This window comes from Heterocephalus glaber, unplaced genomic scaffold (assembly GCF_053883595.1).
Source record: "Heterocephalus glaber isolate CG9 unplaced genomic scaffold, H.glaber_assembly_v1.0 deba00001760, whole genome shotgun sequence".
NCBI lineage: Eukaryota > Metazoa > Chordata > Mammalia > Rodentia > Bathyergidae > Heterocephalus > Heterocephalus glaber.
The window spans coordinates 2,146,832-2,163,370 of NW_028258457.1; the positions used below are offsets into that span (position 1 = coordinate 2,146,832).

Sequence of the window (16,539 nt, forward strand, 5' to 3'; positions counted from 1 at the left end):
AGTCGGGCCACAGCCTTCAGCCCAAAGGCCTGGCCAGCCAAAGGACAAGGCCTCCGGCTGACCAACAGTACCACCCCAACTCACAGTTCTTGACATCTCCCAAAACCCCAGGCTTCAAGCTTCCCCCTCAGGGCAGCCCAGTCACCTTGTGTCTGACGAATGTGTCAAACTCAATGAGGCTGTAGCCAAAGGCTCCATCCCCAAACAGGCACCAGACCTGGTAGAGGGGGACCCAGGATGGTTACAGTGGTTCACAGCCCAGAAGCCAGCAAGTCTCCCACATCCAGAGCCTCACCTCAGCATCCGGCTGGCACAATTTGGCCCCAAGTGCAAACCCTGCACCAACTCCCAGAGTCCCAAAGGCCCCTAGAAAGACAAAAGAGCAGCTGTGAAGGGTCCAGACGGTGAAAGCTGCTCAGGGTATGGGTCCTTCCTTACCAGGATCAAGCCAGCGCAGAGGGCCTCGGGGCTGTACGAGGTATGCAGCAGTAGCTACAAAGTCTCCACCATCAACCACAAGAAATGAATTGTCAGGCAGAATTTCCTCCACCAGCTGCAGGACCCGCACTGGGTTCAGGTGCTGGGCTACAGGCCTTGCTGCCTTCTCCCTGCAACAGGTTGGTGAAGGTCAGCAGGGCTAGCCATAGAGCCGGCTGGGAAAGCCCCTGCCCATTCCACTCCCCTAAGACCCACCGATAGGTCTGCTCCTTCTGCCAGTCAGCTTCCCGCAGCTCCTCTAACCAGTCTGTGGCCCATGTCTGGCCCTGAAGGCCTTGCACCAGCTTTAGCATGAAGGAGCCCACATCACCTGGTAGAGGAAGAGGTCACAGCTGCAGAGCAGTGGCTTCCTCCTGCCCTCCCAGCACCAGAGGCCAGAAGACAGCAAGAAGCCAACAGCCACATCCAAGCAGAAGGGATGGAAGCAGGCCAGGAGTGCTGCCAGGGCAAAGCGGGTGAAAGGCACAAGAGGCAGTCTGCGCAAGAGGGAAGTAAGGCCAGAGAAATGAGATTTAGGGAGTACAGAGAGCTACAGTCCCAAGTTGGATCCATGATCTCCCTGCCCCTCACGCTGCACATCACGAAGTCCTATCAATTCAGCCTCCAAAATGCATTGATAAAAACAGCTGCACTGTGGGCTGGGGAACCAGCTCAGTGGTAGAGCACGTGCCTCGCATCCACAAGGCTGAAAACAAACAAGAAAACCAGCTCCAATCATCAAGCAAGTGTCTGAAACACAGGCACGTAGGAGGTCAGACCTTTGATCAGTGCAGTGAAGGAGTAAACAGCCCAAGATGGGTTTCTCACCATCTGACTTGAGAAATGATCAGTGGAAAATCAGAGAGGTTCAGGTTCTCCCCCAGTCCATCCTGACTCTGGGCCCTGCCACTGCTGTCCTGGCCCTTTTTTAGCAGCCCCACCCTGCCTCTGCCTGTCCCTTCCAGACTGCTGCCCACCAGCTCTAGGGTGGACTTTCCCAAACAAACACAAAAATGCCACTTCTCTGCTTAACCCGAATACCTGTCACCTATGCTTCAGGGGAAAGTCACTGTCTTTAGAACCATCCGCAAAGTAGGGCATGGGAAGGGACTGAAATCAGGAGGGACAGGACAGCAGAAAAGCTCAGGGGCTAAGGAATAAGCTCTCTGTCCTAAGGGTAGTGGGCAGCGTGGCAGGGTCTACCCTGGCCATGTGATCATGTGTACATTCCCTCCCTGCCCTCCTCCCATCTGTTCCTATAAAGGCACCCATGGGTCTGAGAGCCAAGTATGTGTCTCTGGTTATCTTAGGGGCAGGGCCTGGGCCTTCATCTCTGACACCCAACTCAAGGCAGCTGCAGTATAAGCCAGGAGGAGAGGGATCACGTACATGGTGGGGACACTGCAGAGCTCACCCTGCACGGCCTCCTGGGGCTTCCAGAAGATGTCTGAGTTCAGCAACAACTCCTCCCGGTTCCGATTGACGATGATAATCTTGCTGCGGCGGCTCAGGACACGGCCATAGGAGAGGCGGAAGTCACACACGGCTCCTGGGGCAAGGGACAGGGCATCAGTACAAAGAGGCCCAGCATCCTGGGCAACACCCATGACCTAACTTCTGATCCACTGTTACTGACTATAAAGGGTCCCTGTGCTTTCTGCAATGACCCTACAGCTCTCAAATCAGGGCTGACCCCAGGAGTAGCCCTTGTCAACTAGGTGTGGCAGAAGCAATGGTCTCCCATTCCTGAGAACAGATTTCAAGAGGCTTCGAAAGCTGGGGGTGCAGCTCAGTGTAGAGCACTTGCCTAGCATGTGTGAGGCCCTGGGTTCCACCCCCAGCACCACAACAAAAACAAACAGATGGAAAGAGGGAAGGAGGAACAGGGCAGGAAAGGGGAGAGATGGGGAGGGGAGGATGTTTCTCACTCTCCAGTGACCCAGCCTGGCCTGGCCTGCTTGAGGATGCAGAACACAGTGAGCACTGGATGCAGGCGGAGACTCAGCTGAAGCCTTCTAGACCCTACAGAGCCAGCCAAACCCAAACAGCCAAGACAGCCCCAGCCCCACCTGGATCACACCACAGCCTCCCTGCTGACTTCACTCTCAACTCACGAACAAGCCCAGCCAAATCCAATTTATTCTGTTTTGTTTTGTTTTGTTTTTACAGTGCTGGGAATGGAACGCAGAGCCTCAGCCATGCTAAACAAGCATCTACCACTAAGCTGAAACCCCAGCCCTATGCGTTGAGAAATCAAAGGCATCCTAAGCCTTTGAGTTTGGGGATGGTTCTTACAGTCTTGCATCGAGTAAGCACATTTCAGTCAACAACATACATACACAGCTGGACCTGTGTGACACCACTGCCTCGTGACATCGCAGCCACCTTGGTTTATATTTGGTGACGTTCACATGGCAACAAAATGGCCTAATAACACATTTCTCTGAACACATATGCCAGTCATTAAGCAACACATGTCTGTATAAAGCAAGAGCTCAGTCAGGTGTGGTGCACACCAGTCATCCCAGCCCTTTGGGAGGCAGAGGCAGGAGGAACAAAAGTCTGAGGCCAACCTGGGCAACCTGGGAACTCAGACCCTGTCTCAAAATCAAAAATAAAAAGTGTTGGGATGTAGCTCAGTGGGAAGGCCTTGGGTTCCATCCCTAGTAAAGACAGGGGGAAGCTAAGTGATACGCCTAGCATGCATTCATCGGGATTCAAAGCACTTTATGTGAAAATGTGCGTGAGACACAGCAGATACCCTCAAGGCATCTGTCCTCGGGGGTAAGCTGAGTCACACATAGGACTGCAGACTGTGGAAGGTTCACTTGAATTTCAAGTTCAGAGTTATTCTGAGCCAGAGAAATAAAAAGGAGGTTAAGGCAGAGGAAAGATGGTACGCTGACAGGATGGTGGGGAGCCAGGAAGGAGAAGGGGTACAGTCCGGCGGGGAGGGGCTCTCAGAGAGAGGGAGAAGCGGAGCCCCACCTGCCAGGATGACGACATCTGCCTTCTTCAGGGCTGCACCACGGTTCTGCCGGATGTGGAGGGGGTGGTTGCGGCCCAGCAGCCCACGAGCCATTCCCCCCAGGAAGCAGGGGACACCTAGGGTCTCCACAGCAGCCCTGAATGTCCAGGCAGAGCAGAGGTCAGTGTGGCCAAGGGCCTGTCCCCTCCCCGCAGGGCACTGAAAGACCAGGGACCAGGGACATGGCTGGCAGCAGGGCTGGGCCTCACCGAAGCTTGTTGGCGGGCGTCGGGGGCAACAGAGCTTGGCTGCCCAGTAGCAGCAGGGGCCTCTTACCCCGGCTCAGGATCTCCACACAGCGTTGAACCTGGTGCAAGAGTTGGGGTTCACAGGGTCATCCCTGAGTCACTATCAGTCCCCGATCCTGGCTCAGGAAAAGGGTCTGCAGGTGCCAGCCAGGTGGGAGTCCTAGGCCAGGGGAGGGAAGTGATTCACCTGAAGGGGGGATGCCTGGGGGATGTCCAGGGGCAGGGGCCCCTCGGGCTGAGGCTCCCATGCACCCGCAAAGAGGTTAGCCAGGCAATTCTGTAAATACCTGAGGGAGGAGAGGAAGGAGCCAAATTACCAGGATTCTGGGAGCTAAGGAAGGCCAGGTGCTAGGAAGGGGCTGGAAGCAAAGGAGAAAGGAACAGAGTAGAGTAGACCTAGAGCAGTGATGGCGAACCTTTTAGAGCTTTCAATGATAACAGAAAGCTGGCTGTGGCACACGTGCCATAGGTTCACCACCAGTGACGGAGAGGCACCAAGCTGCCAAGTTTCCAGCTACCTGTTTGTCCCAGAAGCCTCTGGGGGCCATGCCAATTTGACACAATGCCGTTATACCAACAAGCAACTCAAGCCCAGGTGCCTGCGAGTCAGGCACATGGGCCTGGGCCTCAGCTCCATCCCAAGCTTCAACTATCTGTCCACATAAGTAATAAGGCACTCTGCAAAACACTCAACCCTTGGGAGTTACTAACATCTTCCTCTCTGGCTTCTTACAATGTTTGTCTGCTTATTCACTGGGCCATGGGCCTAGAGTTTCCTTAAGGCTCTGTGTTGTGCCCCGGAGACACAAAGAGAAATCTTATCCATGCCTTGCCCTCAAGGAACACTCAATCCAGCTAGAAACAGGCCCAGGAGCAATGGCAAGAAGTAGTCAGGGCTTGGAGCCAGGATCCTGTTCTATCTGTTAAGGAGTCAGGATTGCAGAAAGGGAGATGAAGTCTAAGACGGAACTGTGGGACCTACAGTTGAAAGGGAATGAAAGGGAAGAAAGAACCAGCTTTGCAAAGGAGAGAACAAGGGGCAAAGGGGGCAGGTGACCAGCAGGCCAGAGAGCAAAACTTTAAGAACAAGGCCACAGAACAAAATCACTACTGATTGACCCAGCCCTTCAAGCACTTCTCACACACCCAAAGCACAGGGACCCATCTTGTCGATCAGGGTCACCCCAGGCCTCTCCTAGGACCTGGTACATCACTGGGGATTAGTAAATATTTGGAAGGGGAAGAGCAAGAACAAGCAAAGGAGCTGCTCTAACTCAGCCCCTGCTCAGCTGCTGCCACAAGGGCCACACCTTGCTTTTCCAACCCAGCGAGTTCATTCCTGCCTCAGGACCTTTGAACATGCTGTTCCTTTCACCTAGATTGCTCTCCCCACAGCCTGCCCCTCTGGGCCATGCGCAAACCAGTGAATGAGTCAAAGGAGGGTGGGTATGCAGAGAGAAAAGCCTGCATGAGACAGCAGGGGACAGAAGAGGGCACAGTGGGGATGACATTATTCACCAGGACGTCACTCGACCCATGAGGCCCTTCGGTGGCTTGGCTGGCACCATCTCCTTTTGGACCATGAAGTAGGGGTACAGTACATCAAGAGGCAGCTCCACAAACACAGGACCTGTCCAGACAGAAAGGAAGCCGAGCCTGGAGCACTGCGCTCAGCCCCTGACCACTGCCCAGCACCCTACCCCACCTACCTGGGGTACCCGACTGGGCAGCGGCCATCGCGGACCTCAGCGTGGGCACAATGTCCCGCACTCTCCGCACAGACACACACAACTTGCAGAGCGGCCGGAACAGGGACATCTGATCGATGGCCTGGAGCGCACCCCGTTTCTGGCAGCAACAAGGTAGGACAGCTACCATGGGAGCCCCTGGAGCCTTCCTTCCTGGGGTCCCCACCACCGGGCAAATACTGGGCACCTGCAGCAGGGTACTAGCAGCTCCACCTAGCAGCAGGATCGGGGACTGTGCCACCTGAGCATTCTTCACAGCAGTCACCGTGTTGGTGAGACCAGGACCGGCTGTCACTGCCGCCACGCCCACAGTCCCTGGAACACACCCCCGTCAGGGCCATGCCCATCCTCCCTGCCAACCTCCTACCCCCACAAAATCCCCACCTCTCACTCTCAGACACCTACGCCACTGTCCCGCCAGACACCAGCTCTCTCTGCACCGCCCTCACCTGTCAGGCGAGCCACAGCATCAGCAGCAAAGACAGCTGTGACCTCGTGGCGTGTGTCCACCACCCGGATGCCCAGCTTCTCACAGGCCACCAGGAGCGGAGAAATGTGCCCCCCAACCAGTGTGAAGAGGAATCGCACACCATGGGCCCTCAGCACGGCTGCCACATTCTCCCCACCATGCCGGACACTCGCCCCGTCCACCTGGGCCAGGGGTGAGAAAAGCAACATGGTGAAGGAGCCAGGCACAGTAATCCCAGGACTGAGGGAGGCCAAAGCAGGATCACAAGTTTGAGTCCCACCAGGGCAACTTAGTGAGACCCTGCCTCAAAATAAATAAAAAGGGCTGGGGATATAGCTCAGTGGTAAAGCATCCCTGGGTTTGATCAAAAATAAAAACACTGTCAAGGGCCAGTGCACAGGCAGCTGGGAGAGGAACAGAAACAGGGACAGAAGTCAGAGGAACTTGGGTGTTGGTTAAATACACACCATACTACAGATTAGGCCCAGAAAAGGACCTATCATCTTATCAAAGTCTCTTGTCTTTGTATTTCTTATACAGGTAAGGATACCAAGACTGGCCCAAGAAAGATTCAAAGTCCAACAGAACCCATATTCTTTTTTTTTTTGCGGGGGGGGGGGGGGGGTACCGGGGATCGAACTTGTGACCTTGCCCTTTCGAGGCAGGCACCGGAACCACTGAGCTAAATCCCCAGCCCAAGAACCCACATTCTTAATTGCCACTGTCACACTGCCTGATTCAAGAGATGTGGAGCAATCAGGAGAGGATAGGAAAGGTGTAAATATAGAAGGTAGAGGAGTTTGGCCAGGGGCAGGAGGCTACCAGCTGACCTCCTCCCTGCTCTGTGATGTCCCTGCAGGGCCTGGCACCTGGACTGCTGACTCCAGCCCACCTGACTCCCTCCCAACACTGCTGAGCAGGTCTGGGTCCAACTGACACACTGTCAGCCACACACGGCTGACCCCTGCCTGTACAAACTGCATGGACCCTTAGCCCTAGCACCCACACAGTCACACATCTCCAGGTCAGCAGCATTGCTCTTGGCGAGAAGAGGAAGGACTGGAGAAAGGGTTTGGGGAACAGGTAAATTTCTGACAGAGGAACTAGAGGTTCAGAAAGAGACTTGTGAGGTCAGCTGTTCCCAAACAGATCACCTGGGCCAAACTGCAAAACAACCTCTCTGGCCAAACAAGTCACATGCAGCAGACCGCTGAACAACCTCTCTGGGCCTCAGTCTCCTTTATGGAAATGTGCACAAAAACAGAAGCAAATACTTGCAGGGAGGTGATAAGGGATATGTAAGAAAATCCCTCTAAAACATTAAGCTTGGCAGAGAACTGTCAGCCCTTTTCCTGCCCACCTTTGTTTCAGCCCACTGATCCCACTTGATTTAGGAAGCACAATCCTAGTGCTGTCTCTACTCTGCAAAAAGGGTTCAAGCCCAGGGGTATGGAGGTAGGAGGGGTGTGACTGCTCAGGCAGTGGTTGCTTCCCTTATCTCTAACTAGTGTCAAAGTCCAGGGCCCATATACCGCTTGGCATTGGAGACAAAGCCCTGCACAGAAACTTCCAGCCAACCACTCTAGACCAGTCAGGACTCGCTTTCCCCACCTGTAGAAAGAGCCAGCCGGAAGAAGCACCCTAAGAGCCCTCCTTCTTTGGCAGCCCCCAGCCGGCCTCCCGCCAGTGCCCTGGAACCTTGTGCATCAGCTGATAAAAAAGCCCCAGTCTGTGAGCAGCCATCAGCAGGGCAGCCACCAGCGTCCCGCACGCCAGAAGCAGGAACGAGGGGAAGGAGCCCTCCGCAGGGGTGGCAGGGGTGGCGGTGGCGGCGGTGGCGGCGGTGGTGGCGGCGGCGGCGGCGGCGGCGGCGGGGGTCTCCATGAGGTAGTACCTAAAGGAAAAAGCGCAGTGCTAATACTGGGGCTAAACACAGTATCTAATCCGGAAAAAAGCGCGTCCCCTACTTCACTAGGCTTGGACCACGCCCCTTGCCGGGAGCTTCCGCGCGCGCGGCAAGGCCCCCAATTCTGCCAAGCTACGCCCCACACACAAGACTGAGGCCACCCAAGGCCAGGCCACGCCTCTCGTGAAGGTGGGGACATGAGGCAGGCAATGACAGGAAAGGGGAGGCGGGACCTGCACACAAAGCGGCCAGTAGAGACAGAGCTCTTATGGGAGTCCTTATACGCCCCACCCACTTGTCACTGACATTCAAATTAAGCCACCACGAGTAAATGCAACGACAACGGCATCAAAACAAAGTATTTTTTTCCGCACGTACCTGTATGTCAATCTATGGGCGGGAAGCCCCGCCCCTCGCTTACACAGGACCCAGAACCTCGGGCCCCAGTGGTGAGCCCGCCCCACGTGGTCACCGTGAAGCACGGAGCCACGGCCCCCCAGTTAGGAATGTGCGACCCCCCCCGCCCCGCCCAAGCCACGCTTCTTCCCTGTAGAGAGCGCGAGCGCGGAGCCCGAGCTTGACTCTCCACCCCAAGCCAGGAGCGGAGGTCAAATACCACCAGGATGCTTCTCCAGCGGCGGACCGACCTCTAGGGTCCCTCAACCTTCACCTACAAGAAACAGCCCTAACGACAGCGGAATTCGGCGCTCTCTGTGCCACGTGACCCCGGCGTGCGCCGCCGCTCCTTTCGCCCACTTGGCTCCGCGGCACCCGTAGTCTGGCCGGATGCGCGTGCGCAGAACCGGAGCCACACTCGGGGCGGGGGGGGGGAATCACCCTTAAGAGCCCTGTATCGGCCGCCTCCCCTCGCCTTTCATTGGCTTGCGTTGCAGATCTCATGCCCCTTCCACTTTTCATCAGGAGGCCGTGGCCCTAGGTGTCCTCCATTAGCCAAGACCCTCGCAGGCCCGCCTTCCGCAGCCATCCATTGGCCCCATGCTGCAGATCTTTAGCTATGGGTCCTCCAAGCGCAGCTCGCTTTCCAAACCAGCTTAGCCATATTCCTAGGCGTGACCGCCCCTCAGAGATCACCATCCGGGAACTCGTTCCCTGAAAGCCGTGCTCTCGTCCGTAGCCACGCCCCTGCTCGCGGTCCCCGTCCCCTCGAGGATCTTGGAGTTTCTCTTCCTTTAAGTGCAGCGATCAGGCTCTGGGAAACGCCCTGGTTGCCGGTTCCAGTCTGCATTCAACAGTATTCCACCTATCCAGCTCCTGGAAAATGATCTCCCTGTTAAGAAGGAATCGTTCTTGCAGCGAGCGCCCGCTTCTATTTTTAGCAATAGCCTCCCTGAGTTATCTATACTCAGTGAGTCTCCCAATTTTCTCTTGAACCCAATCCAAACTGGCTCTTCCATGACACCCCTTGGTAATTGTTCAGGATTATTCCAGCAGTCTCCAAATCGGTTGTTCCCCCTCCTTTTTCTCACTCAACCCCACCCTTCAGAGCAGTCTGGGAGAGTCACCCCTGCCTGGCACTATTTAATGAGGACCCATAATTAACAGGATAAAACAAACTTTCCAAAGGGCCTTCCATGATCGATTAAACTCCCAAAGCCAATATGAAATAGTGTTCGTTACTGTTTGGTCAAGCATATATTACATGCAAGAGGCTAAGCCAGGCCTGGTGGTGCACACCTGTCACTACAGCACTCTGAAAGGCTGAGGTAAGAAGAGTGCAAGTTCAAGTCCAGCCTGGGCAAGTTAGGAACTAAGGCAGATCCTGTCTCAAAATAAAACTTTAAAAAGGCTGGTGAGGGATGTAGCTCAAAGGCCCTAGGTTCACTTCCCCAGTAGGGCAGGGAAAAAGAAGCGAGAGTTTCCTGCACTTTTCACATATTAGCTCATTTAATCCTGACAACACCCCTGTAGGGGAGGCTGACTATGTTTATTTTACAGGTGAGGAAACTGGAACACAGAGTTCTTACCCACGATCACACAGCTTGCACATGGTAGAGGCAGAATGGGAACTCGGGCAGAGCAGCCTGGGTCTGCAGAGTGGGAGCACCCGAAAAAGGACTGTTTTGAGCCACAACTGCCTTCCCCATGCCTATCAAAGGATGTAGCTTTTGGGGCCCACTCATTCCCTTGCACCTACCTCCTGGCTGCAGCACCTGCATCTGTTGTTCAATCTCTCTGCCCATTTTACCCAGCAGTGCAATGAGCCAGAGGGCTGACGGCTTCACATCTCCCTCCCATAGAGCAGCCCTCAATCCAGGACATTGGTGGCTAAATAGCCAAGCCTCTTGGCCCTTGGATGGGACAGTTCACAGATGTGCTTCTACATGGGAACTTGCTTGATATCACGCCCTTCAACCTTCACCTTCCTCTCCAAACTCTTCCCACTCCTACTAGACTTCCCCTGGATCATCTATCAGACATCTCACACTTGCTTAGTCCCCATCCAGGAGATGCAATCTAAGACCAGAGCTTGGTACAAGGCATATTCATCCAGCTCTGCTAAATGGAGAACTGATTGCTCACCCACACAAGCAGCCAACAAAAAATCCTGACCCTCTTAGCTTCCTCTTGTCCAGAAGCACCAGCTGCTAACCAGAGAATTCACTTTTCAAACAGTGATTGGTGTTTCTCCAGCAAATTCTAAGGCAAGGTGATGAACTTTGCCCCTCTTGTCACGAGCCTGTCAGATTCAGGTATAGCTGAAACTCATCTCATTGTGGAAATCGTTTCTATCACCCTGCAGCCAGGTTATAAATCAACCCGATAGACCTTAACACAAGGTCTCCAAAAACCATCCCGCCTCCCAGCCCTGTATAGATAGATAGATAGATAGATAGATAGATAGATAGATAGATAGATAGATGGCAGTGTCTTGCTATGTTGCCCCCGCTGGGACTGCAGGTGGCACTACTGCACTTGCTGTCTTGAACTTAACCTGTTGGAACTTCACATTCATAACCTTGACCACATCCTTCTCCTCTCTCTCTCTACCCTAAACTTTTTTTCTTTTTTTCCAGTACCAGGAATCAAACTCAGGACCTTCCACTTGCCCGGCAGGTGCAACACCACTGAGCTACATCCCCAGCCCTCTCCTAAACTTATATTATTTTCAGTGCTGGAGAGATGGAACCCAGATGCATTCTACCACTAAGTTATGCCCGCAGCCTCTTTTATTTTTTATTTTTACACAGGGTCTCTGTTTAAGTTGCCTAGTGGGACTTGAACTTGGGATCCTCCTGCTTCTACTCCTTACTGTAGACTTCTTTAAATAATGGAATAATTTTAGGTTTAAATTTTACAGAAAAATATGTGAAAATAGTAACAAGAGTTCCCATATTTCCTTCACTCAGCTTACTCCATTGCTTTTTTTGTTTTGTTTTGTTTTTGTTTTGTATTGTTTTATTTTGAGATAGAGGCTCACTGTATAGCCCAGGCTGGCCTTGAACTCATGACAATCCTCCTCCCTCAGCCTCCTGAGTGCTGAGATGACAATCCTGCACCACCACACCTGGCACCATTGTTAATACCTTATAATAACCAGGATGCCTTTGTTAAAACTAAGAAGCCAACATTAGCACATTACTATTAACTAAATTATAGACTTCATTTCAATGTCACCAGTTTTTCTGTTACTTTTTTTTCTGTCCCACAATCCCATCCAGAATCCTACGTTGCATTTAGTCACCTCAACTTTGATCTCTCAGTGAGAAACCATGGGCCAGCCATTATTTCAAACACTTTGAAAGTATTTACTCAAGCCTGACATAATGGCACATACCTGTAGTTCCAGTTACTAGGGAGGCTGAGGCAGGCGGATCAAAGTTGAAGGGCAATTTAGCAAGACCCTGCCTCGAATAAAAATTTTTGTAAAGTATTACTGTTTTTATCCATATAACAACCCTGTGCATGAAATAGATAATCATCCCTCAATATCCAACTTTTTCCAGGCTCCTCTGCAGAAACCAAAATCTGTGGATGTTCAAGTCCTATATAAAATGGTGTAGTGTGTGCACACAACCTATGCCCATCCTTCTGTAGGCTATCAATCCTCTCTAGAGGATTTATAACACCTAATGCAATATAAATGTGATGCACTTATATTCATTGCTGAGGAAACAATGACAAGAAAAAAAGTCTGTATGTGTTCAATAAAGACCCAGTTTATTTTTTCAAATATATATATTAGTTTTTTGAGACAGGGTCTCACTATGTAGTCCAGGCTGGCCTTGGACTCACTATGTAACCCAGGCTGGTCTCAAACTCATAGCAATCCTCCTGCCTCAGCCTCCCGAGTGCCGGGATGACAGGTGCATAGCACCACACCCAGCAACCTTTTCAAACATCTTCAGTCTGTGGTTAGTTGAATCTGTGGAAACAGAGCCTGCAGACACACAGGGCCAGCTATCCTGACTCCTCTGATCCTCATAACAACCCTATGAAGTGGACAGCATATTTCTCCAGTAAGAAACAATAAAGAGAGGTGGACAAGATCAGCAAAGCCACAGGTTCAGGGAACCGCAGAGCTGTGCTCTGAGTGCAGAAGACCAGCTCCAAAGTAGGCGCTCTTGTTCCCCATGAGGCGTCATTTCTTGGGAGAGAAGCTCCCTCCCCTTGTGTAGCTTCGTCCTAAACAATATTACAGAGGAAATCACATTTTGATGTACAGTATCAGTTATGTATTTTCTAATGTACTTTAAAAGAAGTGCATCATAAACCAGGCATGGTGGGGCACGCCTATAATCCCAGCACTCTGGGAAGCTGAAGCAGGAGGATACTAAATCAGCCTGGAAAGCTTAATGACTTAGCAAGGCCCTGTCTCAAAATAAAAGAGCTTTAAAGGGCTGGCAATGTAGGTCAGTGCAAATGTCCTGTATTCAATCCACAGTATCACAGAAAAATAAAATGAAAGCATCACTAATAAAAAGCATATCTGTTGGGGCTGGGGGTGTGGCTCAGTGGTAGAGTGCTTGCCTAGCATGCATAAGGCCTTGGTTCAATCCCCAACACTCCAAAAACGAAAAGAAAAAACGTTTCTTGGTTTAAAAAACAAAAAGCACAACCACACAGTAGTGCACACAGTAGCACTGAGGAGGCCAATGCAGGAGGATCACAGCAAGTTCAAGGTCAGCCTGGGCTACATAGCAAGAACCTGTCTCAAAAAAATAATTAATTGGACCAGGGATTTAGCTTAGTGGTTTCGCCAACTGCTGAACAAGCTCAAGGACCCGATTTTGATCCTTGGTACCAAAAAAAAACACTAAAAGTAATTAATTAATTAAAGTAAATTTAAAAAAAATTTTAAAACCATCCATCTTTCTAGCCCTACAATCATAAAGGAAATACATTTTGCAGTTTTGGAGCTGGCAAGCATGTGCCCTGTCATTGTCTACACTGACAGTTTCCATGCCTAGAGCTAATCGGAGAGCTTTCCAAAGATTGCATCTCCTGACAGCCACACCCTGGGTTTGCTTTCATTTACTGCGTCCTTACCCAGACCTACATTTAGCTGATCTCACACTGCAGGCCAGCCACCAGGAGAACAAGGCAGCACAAATCCAGTGTTCGTGTATTTCATTTCTTAGGACTGCCTTCACTCCCTGAGTAGCTTAAAACAGTAAAAACAGACTCTCTCACTGTGCAGAAATCCCAAATCGAGATGTCAGCAAAAGAGGGTCCTTCTGGAGGCTCTGAAGGACAGTGGCTCCTCCTGGCTAGGGGAGGCCGAAGTCATCTTTGACATTCGCCACACTTCCCTTTCCTGAGCTGGGGATGAAACCCAGGGCCTTCCACAGACAAGCGCTCACCACTGCACCCCCCGACCTCCTATCCATCCAGTCTTTCCCATCTCTTCAGCCAGCATTTCGTCACCTTCTTCTCCGTGTCTCAACTTGTCTTTTTCTGCCTCTGCTAAGGACCTTGGCCATTAGACTTAGGCCTCACTCTCCTCCAGCGTGATCTCATCTCCAGGTCCTCACCTGGATTACATCTGCAGGGATGCATTTCCCAACAATCTGAACTTCTAGTTGGACATGAACTTGGGGAGAACACTATTCCATGCACGTCACTTGGAAAATAGATTCTCTCTTGGAATTTGGAAGCAGAGAAGGAAGCAGGGAGGTAGGGGTTAGAAGCAGTGGGAGATGGGAAGATCCTGAGAGATAAAGGATGCTCAGATGCTCGTGTAAGATGCAAGAGCCATGAGGTAGAAAGAAAAGAAAAAGTGAGAAAACTATCGAGGACCTGGTTCACAATCTTACAAGAGCTAAGGAGAACCCATTCCTCAAATATTGGAAAAATAGAAAATGCCACCTACTGCAGTTTGAAGCAGCAGGAGGGAGTGTGTACACACCACTCGATGGGAGGTGGTGGCACATGATGGTAATCCCAGAACTCCAGGAGGCTGAAACAGGAGATCTGCCAGCCCAAGGTCAGCCAGGGTAATTTAGTAATTTAACAGACGCTGTCTCAAAAATTAAATAATAAAAAAATATATATAATGAACTTGAGGTGTAGCTCGGTGTGAAGGACTTGGTTTCATTCCCTGCGGGCAGTGGGGCACACCACTCCCAGCTCCTGGAGGTAGGCTTGCGAGAGGACTGGGGAGCGGATTAGATGGAAGGGCTGCTGTGGGCTGCAAGACGCAGAGCTGTAATCGAGACAGCTGGGCCTCACGGCTTTCCCTGGAAGTAGCTGGGAAGATGTTGAAGACTGGTTAAGTCAAAAAGATGTACTTTTCATTTTCTTTTTGGTACTGGGATGGAACCCAGGCTTCGTGCATGCTAGGCAAGGGCTCGATCATTAAGCTACACCCTCACCCCAGAGGTGTGCATTTTAAACCCCGAGATTCAACAACCTCAACTCAGTGCAATGGCTCATTCCTCTAGTCCCAGCTACTTAGGAGGCCAAGGCAAGAGGACCACTCGGGCCCAGGAGTTCAAGGCCAGGCTGAATGCATAGAGAGACCCTGTCTCAAAAGAAAAGAAAGATTGAGGGCGTGTGGTGGCTCACGCCTGTAATCCCAGCACTCAGGAAGTTGAGGCAGGAGGATCGCTGTGAGACATTCAAGGCCAGCCTGAACCACATAGTGAGACTTTGTCCCAAAAAACCAAAAAAAAAAAGAAAGAAAGAAAAAAGAAGACTAAGCAACTTCAAAGCCAGTTTTTCCATGTTCTCCCTTTTTCTTCTGAGTTCATATGAATATTTGGACGCTACTCGTGCTGGGTCTCAGGCTTCTCTGCCCCTTGGGGTTAGTAAAAGTGAAATCAGCAGATGTTCATGTGGTCGTGTTCCACAGACAGAATCTCCTCACTGCTCTCAAGGAGGAAGACTCCTGAACCCTCATTCTACCCCACCCCAAGGGGGAGAAAAACCCTAAATATTACCAGCAATGAAACTCATCACTGCTCATCCCAGGCATTGAAAAAAGGCACCTTTTTTTGTTTCCATTTTGGTGTTTATTTGTTTTGTTGCAGTACTGGGGGGTTGAACTCAAGACCTCCACACTGAGGAACATCTCTAGCCCTTTTATTTTTTACTTTGAGACAGGATCTTGCTAAGTCACTAAACTGCCCGGGCTAAGCTTGAACTTGCAATCCTCCAGCTTCAGCCTCCCAGACTGTTAGTATGACAGGTGTGTGCCACCAAGCCTGGCAGGGCAGCCTTTTTTAAAAGCTATACCAAAAATATTCAAAAGGAGTGAGTACTGTGGTTCTCAAGGGGTAGAAGAGGAGCAATGAGAGAGTAGACTAATGGGGACAGAGTTTCAGTTTTGCATGATAAAGCGTTCTGGAGATGGATGGTGGTGATGTTTGCAGAGCATGATGAATTATTGTTTGATACCATTGAGCTCCACACTTTGGTTATGGCCAATCAGTTATGGCCAATTACAATCGGTTACAATTTGTTTGTTACGGCCAAGTGTGGTGGTGCACACCTGTAATCCCAGCTACTTAGGAGGCTGAGGAAGGAAAAACACAAGCTCAAGGTCAGTCTGTCTCAAAAGGACTTTTTAAAACAAGGCCTGGGAATGAAATTTAATGGCAGAACACTTGCCTAGCCTGAGGAAGGCCTGGGTTCCATCCCCAAATATATCATGGTTACATAAGCTGTTAACATTCAAGGAAGTTGAGTGTAATTTTATGTTATGATAGCCTCCCCCCGCCCCGCGCCCCTGCAGTACCGGAGATTGAACTCAGGACCTTGTGCTTGCAAGAGGGGGCAGCGCCACTGAGCTAAATCCACAGCCCTTGATAGTCTCTTATTTTTGAATCTTTTCTGTAAATCTAAAAAAGGAGGAGGGAAGGGGCCAAAGAATGGAGATGGGAAGGGGAGGGCTGGGGATTTAGCTCAGTGGTTCCACAACCTCGAAAGTGCAAGGTCCCAAGTTCGATTCCCGGTACCCAAAAAAAAAAAAAAGGGAAGAGGAGAAGAGAAAGAGGAGGAGGGGAAGGGAGGAAGAAAGAATACACTTTCTGGAGAGAGAGTCAGATGTTGTGATAGATGGTAAATTCTTTCTTAGAGGGTACTGGATTAAGTTTGACCTATAAATACCTCTGTGCATATTTTAAGTTTGGCCTAAAGGTTTCTCCGTACATAGTGCACTACATTCTAGCTTGTTATATAAGCACCAAACTGAAATCTTCTCT

The 16,539-nt window shown here is 51.1% G+C and overlaps 1 protein-coding gene across 7 annotated transcripts in view; it reads right to left on the reverse strand.

Annotated features, from left to right (window-relative positions):
- Hacl2 (2-hydroxyacyl-CoA lyase 2) overlaps positions 1 to 16,539 on the reverse strand; it is a 62,522-nt gene that overhangs the window by 696 nt on the left and 45,287 nt on the right. The window contains exons 2-16 of one of the 7 annotated variants that reach the window (XM_087201662.1): positions 8,551 to 9,148; positions 7,669 to 7,864; positions 5,951 to 6,152; positions 5,689 to 5,816; positions 5,463 to 5,601; positions 5,272 to 5,383; positions 3,941 to 4,040; positions 3,715 to 3,812; positions 3,466 to 3,602; positions 1,892 to 2,026; positions 1,169 to 1,183; positions 694 to 808; positions 439 to 608; positions 296 to 366; positions 146 to 217 (exon numbers count right to left, since the gene is read on the reverse strand). In XM_087201662.1, the coding sequence (XP_087057788.1) occupies positions 146 to 217; positions 296 to 366; positions 439 to 608; positions 694 to 808; positions 1,169 to 1,183; positions 1,892 to 2,026; positions 3,466 to 3,602; positions 3,715 to 3,812; positions 3,941 to 4,040; positions 5,272 to 5,383; positions 5,463 to 5,601; positions 5,689 to 5,816; positions 5,951 to 6,152; positions 7,669 to 7,854 (1,680 nt within the window). In that variant the 5' untranslated portion in view covers positions 7,855 to 7,864; positions 8,551 to 9,148. Of the gene's footprint in view, positions 1 to 145; positions 218 to 295; positions 367 to 438; positions 609 to 693; positions 809 to 1,168; positions 1,184 to 1,891; positions 2,027 to 3,465; positions 3,603 to 3,714; positions 3,813 to 3,940; positions 4,041 to 5,271; positions 5,384 to 5,462; positions 5,602 to 5,688; positions 5,817 to 5,950; positions 6,153 to 7,668; positions 9,165 to 16,539 lie in introns of all 7 variants that reach the window. The other 6 variants (XM_087201661.1, XM_087201660.1, XM_087201663.1 and 3 more) reach the window with 6 other exon arrangements.